This window comes from Sorex araneus, chromosome 2, assembly GCF_027595985.1.
Source record: "Sorex araneus isolate mSorAra2 chromosome 2, mSorAra2.pri, whole genome shotgun sequence".
NCBI lineage: Eukaryota > Metazoa > Chordata > Mammalia > Eulipotyphla > Soricidae > Sorex > Sorex araneus.
In genome coordinates this window covers 146,662,504-146,670,080 of record NC_073303.1, presented here as the reverse complement: position 1 = coordinate 146,670,080, position 7,577 = coordinate 146,662,504, and the positions used below count along the sequence as shown (strand labels likewise).

Below are 7,577 nucleotides of genomic sequence, written 5' to 3'. Positions count from 1 at the left end.
TAGGCAGACGCTTGCAGACTGGTGAAGATTTCTTTTTAGTGTCTCCGTTTTGGGTTTTATTTTCCCCTCCCCTTTCTTTCTTTTTTTTTTTTTTCCTTTTCCTTTTTTTCAGGTTGAGAGGGAAGCGATAGGTTGGCATTTCTGGCCGGGTTTCTGGAGAATGAGCCAGGGACTCAGGTTCCGGGCAGCCCCCGGCTGCTGACCCCCGCGGGGCGCGGGCGTTGGTGTCCGTGTGCTCGGCCCTGCGCGTCGCCAGCTGTGCCAGCGGGCGCCGGCGGCGGCGGTGTCGGAGCGCGGCGGGCGGGCGGGCGGGCGCCGGGGGAGCGGGCGTGGGGTGCTCGGCGGGCCCCGCGGGGCGGCGGCGGCAGCATGCGGGGCTGCCGGCCGCTCGCGCTGCTCTGCGCGCTGCCCTGGCTGCTGCGGGCGGCGGGGGGGCGCCGCGACCCCCGCGACCCCGCCAGGGGCGCCGACTTCGACCGCGTCTACAGCGGGGTGGTGAGCCTCAGCACCGAGAACATCTACTCCTTCAACTACACCAGCCTGCCGGGACAGGTAAGAGCCCGCGCCCCTCCGAGGACACCCCGGGACTTGCCCCATCTCCTGGCAAGCCACCCCCCACCTCCCTTGGCTGCGTCGGGGTCTCCTGGGAATCGAGCTGGAGCGGGGGGATGGGGGGGACACCCCCCGGTGCCCTTTCTTTTCGGAAGCCTTCCTTGCCTGGCCCGAGGTGCCGCATCCTCCGGTACCCGGGGGACACACACCTCTTCCTCACCTCGCGCGCCTGCTGGCCTGCGGGTCCTGGCCCCCCAGCTGGGCCTTCTGTCTCTCGAGAACAGTCACGATTTCTAAGGTTGCACAAGGCGGGCGCAGAGAACGGCCCCGGTGCTCCGCATCTCTAGCGGGGAAGGAACCTGGTTTCATTAGGGTGATTCATCCAGGCCCGTCTATTTCCTAGCGGGTGGCGGGGAGAGGGCGGCTCAGAATCTAAAACGGAAAGGAGTGAGAGCGGGACGCCAGCTGCACCGCGCAGCGCGCTCAGGAAGCACCTCCTGCGTCTCGGAGCCACGGGCATGTCACACGTATGTGCCTCTGAACAGCCCCAAGGCCCCGCCGAAAAGGATGGAACTGCTGCCATCAGCTGATCTGTGGCGGGTTTGATTTGAAAACTGTTAAATGGGTAATTTGTGTGTAAGTTCCAAGTCTATTTCTAACCAGAACTAGGTGAGAGGAGGGAAGGAAATGACTTGTTCCAATCACCGTCGCTTTGACACAGAACTCTGATTATATAACGTCCGTAAAATGCAGAGTTGAATTATCCCCCCCCCCCATAGGAACAGACCTAAGAACAGGGATCAGAGAACATTTCCCAGCATATCTGCCTCTGCATCTTCTTCCCATAGGAATATGTGGGACCCACTTGCTATGCCAGCATTTTCTACTCCCTCGGGAAATTGCACAAGCAGTTGATAAGGATTCCATCATTCACCTTCCTCTTCCTCACCTAGGATCCCAGAGAATGAGAATTTAGATCCTTAGTAACTTCCTGTTTGCCAATCTTTATCCTGAAATTCCCAAGTGTTTGTTGTGCAGTGAGCAAGTGTCCACCTCCTGCGTGGCACTCAGTCTCACCAAAGCAGCCCAGCCTTCCTCCCTCTTTCCCTCCTCTGACCATCAGGTCCTGTGTCCTGGAGTGAGCCAAATGGTTATGTACAGAGAGCATTCCATTGCAGACCCCCAGGGGGTCGGGATGTGTGTGGGGGGGTGTTCTTTCTTTCTTTCTTTCTTTCTTTCTTTCTTTCTTTCTTTCTTTCTTTCTTTCTTTCTTTCTTTCTTTCTTTCTTTCTTTCTTTCTTTCTTTCTTTCTTTCTTTCTTTCTTTCTTTCTTTCTTTCTTCCTTCCTTTCTTTCTCTCTTTTCTTCCTGCATCACACCTGGCCATACTCAGGGGTTACTCCTGGCTCTGCATTCAGGAATTGCTCCTGGTGGTGCTGGGGGACTGACCATATGGGATGCTGGGAATCGAACTCAGGTCGGCCTTGAGTGTGCAAGGCAAGCTCCCGTTATATTATAACTGACCTCTCCCCTTCCGGGTTTAGCATAGAACTGCTGATATTGACTCAGGAGGTATGTTTCTAGCCCTGTGATTGGTTCTGACCAGATAAAGTTAAAAAAAAAAAAAAGCCCCCCATGATGTTAATACCAGTTTCCTTCTAAATTACTGGCAAAAAAAAGAGGTGGGCCTAAAAGGCACATGAAAAAGTGCTCTACATCACTAATCATCAGAGAGATGCAGATCAAAACAACCATGAGATACCACCTCACACCACAGAGGCTAGCACACATCCAAAAAAACAAAAGCAACCGCTGTTGGAGAGGATGTGGGGAGAAAGGGACCCTTCTACACTGCTGGTGGGAATGTCGGCTAGTTCAGCCCTTTTGGAAAACAATATGGACGATTCTCAAAAAACTAGAGGTTGAGCTCCCATTTGACCCAGCAATACCACTGCTGGGAATATATCCCAGAAAAGCCAAAAAGTATAGTCGAAGTGACATATGCACTTATATGTTCACTGCAGCACTGTTTACAATAGCCAGAATCTGGAAAAAACCCGAGTGCCCTAGAACAGATGACTGGTTGAAGAAACTCTGGTACATCTATACAATGGAATACTATGCAGCTGTTAGAAAGAATGAGGTCATGACGTTTGCATATAAGTGGATCAACATGGAAAGTATTATGCTAAGTGAAATGAGTCAGAAAGAGAGAGACAGACATAGGAAGATTGCACTCATCTGTGGACTATAGAATAACAGACTATAAGACTAACACCCAAGAATAGTAGAAATAAGTACCAGGAGGTTGTCTCCATGGCTTGGAGGCTGGTCTCTCATTCTGGGCAACTCAGAGAAGGGAACACCAAGTAAAATGTGATTGGAGGTCATGTGGGGGAAAGATGATGCGGGCCCAATATAGACTAGAGACTGAACACAATGGCCACTCAACACCTTTATTGCAAACCACAATACCTAATCAGAGAGAGAGAACAAAAGGGAATACCCTGCCATAGTGGCAGTGTGGGGTGGGGGGAGACAGGACTGGGGAGGGGGGGAGGGATGTTGGGTTTACTTTTGGTAGAGAATGGGCACTGGTGAAGGGATGGGTTATCAAACTTTGTAAGGGAGAAACATGAGCACAAAAATGTATAAATCTGTAACTGTACCCTCACATTGACTCACTAATTAAAAATAAACTATTAAATTAAAAAAAATAAAATTAAAAAAAAAAGAGGTGGGCCTGGTAAGTCCTACAACAGGCCTTAGTATTTCTTGTACTTCTGCATAGAGATAGATTTTATTTTTCACCTGCTATTTTGATTTTTATCCACAGTCCTCAGTGTTTGTCTCTACTAGGGCACAGATTGCTGCTCTGGTTGCAGCTCAGGTCACCTGTGTGACTTTCCCAGAAAACAGGAATGTGGAGGTCAGGGTCAATAACATGTTCGTTTCTACATCTCTGTCTCTAGCACAGAGCTTAATACTTGTTTTAAAGCTTTACTCGTGTTTTTGAAAAGCAAAATAAGTAGGTGGAGAAAGATTTAGAGAACTTTCAATTGAAGCTAAATAATAGAAAACATAGCTGAAAAAATACATGCTGTGTTAATAAGTTGAAAATGTGAGACTCTTTCAAATAAAACAAATTTTTTATTATGCATACTTTGAGGGGTTTTGTGGTTGTTTTGGCATCACATCTAGCTTACTCTTTCCTGGCTTTGTGCTCAGAGATCACTCCTAGAAGAGTTTGGGGAACCATATGTGGTGCTAGGAATTGAACCTAGGTTGGCTGCATGCAAAGAAAACATCTTACCTGCTTTACTATCTCTCTAGCCCCTCTAATGACAAGTTTACTTTGGTGAAGCAAAGTTTTTATATCAAAATCAAAGTTTTTGATTGTTTAAGATGATACCACTTCCATTCGCCTGTATGTGTGTTAAAATGCTCTTTATTTTATAAAACAATTGTGAGAGTTTTTTAAATACCATTAAATAACAACAATAAAAACTGAGAAGCCCAGTGGTCTCTGAAATTTTACAAGTCAGAGAAATACAATTAAAACCATCGAATCAAAAGATCATTCAAGTGTCATTTTTATGCCAATATGAAGTGATATAAGCTAGTTCTTCTCAATCGTTACATTCTTTCTGAAATTCCCATTAATATAAAAATAAAACAGTGTAAGCCTCAACCTACTTATGGGAAGTTACCCTCTTCTCCCTGTAGTCTGTATTCCCATGGAATTCTTTGGAGCTGGAACCCTTCTGATGCTTCCTGCAGTCTACTTGATGCTTCTATTGATGGCCTCCTCTACTCTTGGCCCTTTTGCTGTTAGTTAGTTACAAGCAGCGCCTCTCTCCAACAGAAGGAACACAATGTTTTCAGAGGTAATAGAATTTTACTGAAGGTTTAAAATAACAAGGGATTTCCAGAACACCACAAATGAGGCAATTGATTAGATTAAGTCGGAAATCTCAGAAACAGTCTAAATTTATAATCTACCAACTTTCTATTTCCACCTGGAGAAATTTCAAGTCAGTGGAACTTTCTTTCGGGCCTGATTTGTCACCTGGTTTGGCCATCCCCAGCAAGGAATGGTGGCCTCCTACCATTGCGTTTTTCTTATGTCAATCAGTTTTGCTTCCATCCCTGACCTCAGATTCATTAAAGAACTCTATTAAATTATTGATTTATTTTTAGTCATGGGCTGGAGTGATAGCACAGTGGGTAGGGTGTTTGCCTTGCAGGCAGCCGACCTGGGTTCCATTCCTCTCTCCCTCTCAGAAAGCCTGGCAAGCTACCGAGAGTATCCCACCGCATGGCAGAGCCTGGAAAGCTGCCAGTGGGGTATTTGATATGCCAAAAACAGTAACAACAAGTCTCACAATGGAGACGTTACTGGTGCCCACTTGAGCAAATCAATGAACAATGGGATGACAGTGCTATAGTGCAGTGCCTTTTTTTTTTCTTTTTGGATCACACCCGGCAATGCACAGGGGTTACTCCTGGCTCATGCACTTAGGAATTACCCCTGGTGGTACTTGGGGAACCATATGGGATGCTGGGAATCGAACCTAGGTTGGCCGAGTGCAAGGCAAACGCCCTACCCACTATGCTATCTCTCCAGCCCCTGCAGTGCTATTTTTAGTCATATCCTGTGGTGCTCAGGGTTTACTCCTAGTTCTATACTCAGGAATCTCTCCTTGTGGGCTCAGGAGATCATATGAGGTGCCAGGGATTGAACCTTGGTCATCTGCATGTAAGGCAAGTGTCCTACTCTGGTTCCAGCTCCAACGTTATATGAAGCAGATCTGTGAGGTACAGCATAGATGTAGTTGGACACGGTCATTTTTCCTTCACCGTGAGCAAAGTCTTGGTCAGGGCTGCCTCACTGCAGATGTCATTTTCCTACCCACCTCTCTTCAGGGCAACAAAGGTTTTGGTTTAGGAGGGGAAATGTGTGGTTATTTGTTTTCATTGTAGTACTTTTTTTTTCCTTCTTTACCCTCCAAGCCCTGTGACGTTTGTCATTTTTCTCGTTTGACTTGGAGGATGAAACCTATACTAAGTTTAGGCTTCAGTGAAGAGAGGAAGCTGCTGCAGAAGCTTTTGCGCCTAATCTTTCCTGCCAGCCATTGCATCTCCTACGGCAAACGCTGACCCATACAAACTACACAGCCTGGCATGTGCCTTGCTAGCAAGCTCAGCTCAGCAAAAGAAAAAGCCTCGCCCCACATGCCTTCCAGGCAGAGAGTAAAGTAAATAAGAAGCTGCCATTAAAAAAAAAAAAAAAGTGCTGAAATAATGGAATGGCTGGTTTAGAGAAGACTAATGAAAATAATGATTAAAAGGGCAGTTAGGCAAGGCCAGGGTTCACTTCCTTTTTCTAGAAGCAAGTGTTTGAAGAGTCCTTGTCAAGGGAGTCAGGTTGCACCAGGGCGGGAGCACTGCCTGCAGCCTGGGTAGAAGGAAATCACCTTGTAGAGAAAACATCCACCTCCATGTTTAATTAGGACAGAGGGCACAAACTCAGGTGTATTAGGAAACTAGACTTCTCTAGTAGAGCCAGGTGGCAGCAACTTAGCAGCTATTTATTTGTACTTGAGTTAGAAGGTGATAAAAAGCACTTAAATAAAAATATCATCAAAGGGCAACAGGATGTGTGGTTCCTGAGGTTTTCAGCGCAAAACTGATCATTCACCAAGATTGGTGTAATTTGAAATGTTTCCCTCAAAATATTTATTAAACAGAGGCTTCTATGTCTTATTCTCTGATGGTTGAGGAATAAATTTTTGCTGTCATCTTTTTTTTCTCTTTTTTTTGGGTCACACCCGGCAGTGCTCAGAGTTACTCCTGGCTCTGCACTCAGGAATCACTCCTGGAGGTGCTTGGGGGACCATGTGAGATGCTGGAAATTGAACCTGGGTAAGCCATGTGCAAGGCAAACGCCCTACCTGCTGTGCTATCGCTCCAGCCCCTTTGCTGTCATCTTATCAACCAAAAGTTACATACTTACTACCCTTACCAGCCTCTTGTATCCAGATTCAAGAAGCCTACTGATGGGGCCAGAGTGATATTACAGGAGGTAGGGTGCTTGCCTTGCACACCGCTAACCCGGGTTTGGTGCCTGGTACCCACAAACCCACCAGGAGTGATCCCTGAACAGAGCCAGGAGTAAACCCTGACCACTGCTGGATGTGGCCCCAAAACAAAAAAAAAAAAAAAAAGAAGAAAGAAAGAAAGTAAAGGAAGCCCAGACTGTTTATCCTTTTCTCATAAACAATGAAATCTGCATCTGGTCACTACAGTGGTAACTTCTAGCTGTACACATTATTAGTTACAAACAACTACAGACTTTGGTGTAATAGACTATGGTCCTGGTCTGCTCTGGTCTCTCCCTGTGCTTTTTATCCTCAGAAGACAGCAGTCACATCTGCTGGTCACCTCTTTGTCCTGAGTCGAACAGTACTGGGTGGTGGGAAAAGAATCAGCTCATTAGCACATTATTTGTGTGACAGGGCATTCATTCAGCCAGTTTGGGCTGTTAGAATACCACAGATTAGGTGACTTAAAAAAAAAACAAAACACTATTTCTCTCAATTCTGGAAGCTGGAAATCCATGATCAGAAGAGTCAGTATATTTTGGTGTCTCATGAGAATGGCTTCCGGACTTGTAGACAGTGGCCCAGTGGCCTTCTAGCTATGTCCTTGACTGACGTAGAGGCTCACTGTTCTCTCTGATCTTCCTCCCTCCCTCCCTTCCTTCCTTCCTTCCTTCCTTCCTTCCTTCCTTCCTTCCTTCCTTCCTTCCTTCCTTCCTTCCTTCCTTCCTTCCTTCCTTCCTTCCTTCCTTCCTTCCTTCCTTCCTTCCTTCCTTCATGTTTTTTGTGGGGGGAGAGGGGTTTGTCCTTCGGGCTACACTCAGCAGTGCTCAGAGCTTACTCTTGTTTCTGCATGCAGTAAACACTCCTAGGTGTGTTGGGGAACCATTTGGGGTCTGGGAATCCAACCTAGGTGAGCGGTGTG

The 7,577-nt window shown here is 46.7% G+C and overlaps 1 protein-coding gene across 2 annotated transcripts in view; it reads left to right on the top strand.

The window, feature by feature from the left end:
* The first annotated feature begins 322 nt into the window (after positions 1 to 322).
* Positions 323 to 7,577, top strand: part of SIDT1 (SID1 transmembrane family member 1) — a 107,550-nt gene continuing 100,295 nt past the window's right edge. For both annotated transcript variants that reach the window (XM_055126382.1, XM_055126381.1), the window contains exon 1: positions 323 to 552. In XM_055126382.1, coding sequence (XP_054982357.1) covers positions 370 to 552 — 183 coding nt within the window. In that variant the 5' untranslated portion in view covers positions 323 to 369. The remainder of the gene's footprint in view (positions 553 to 7,577) is intronic.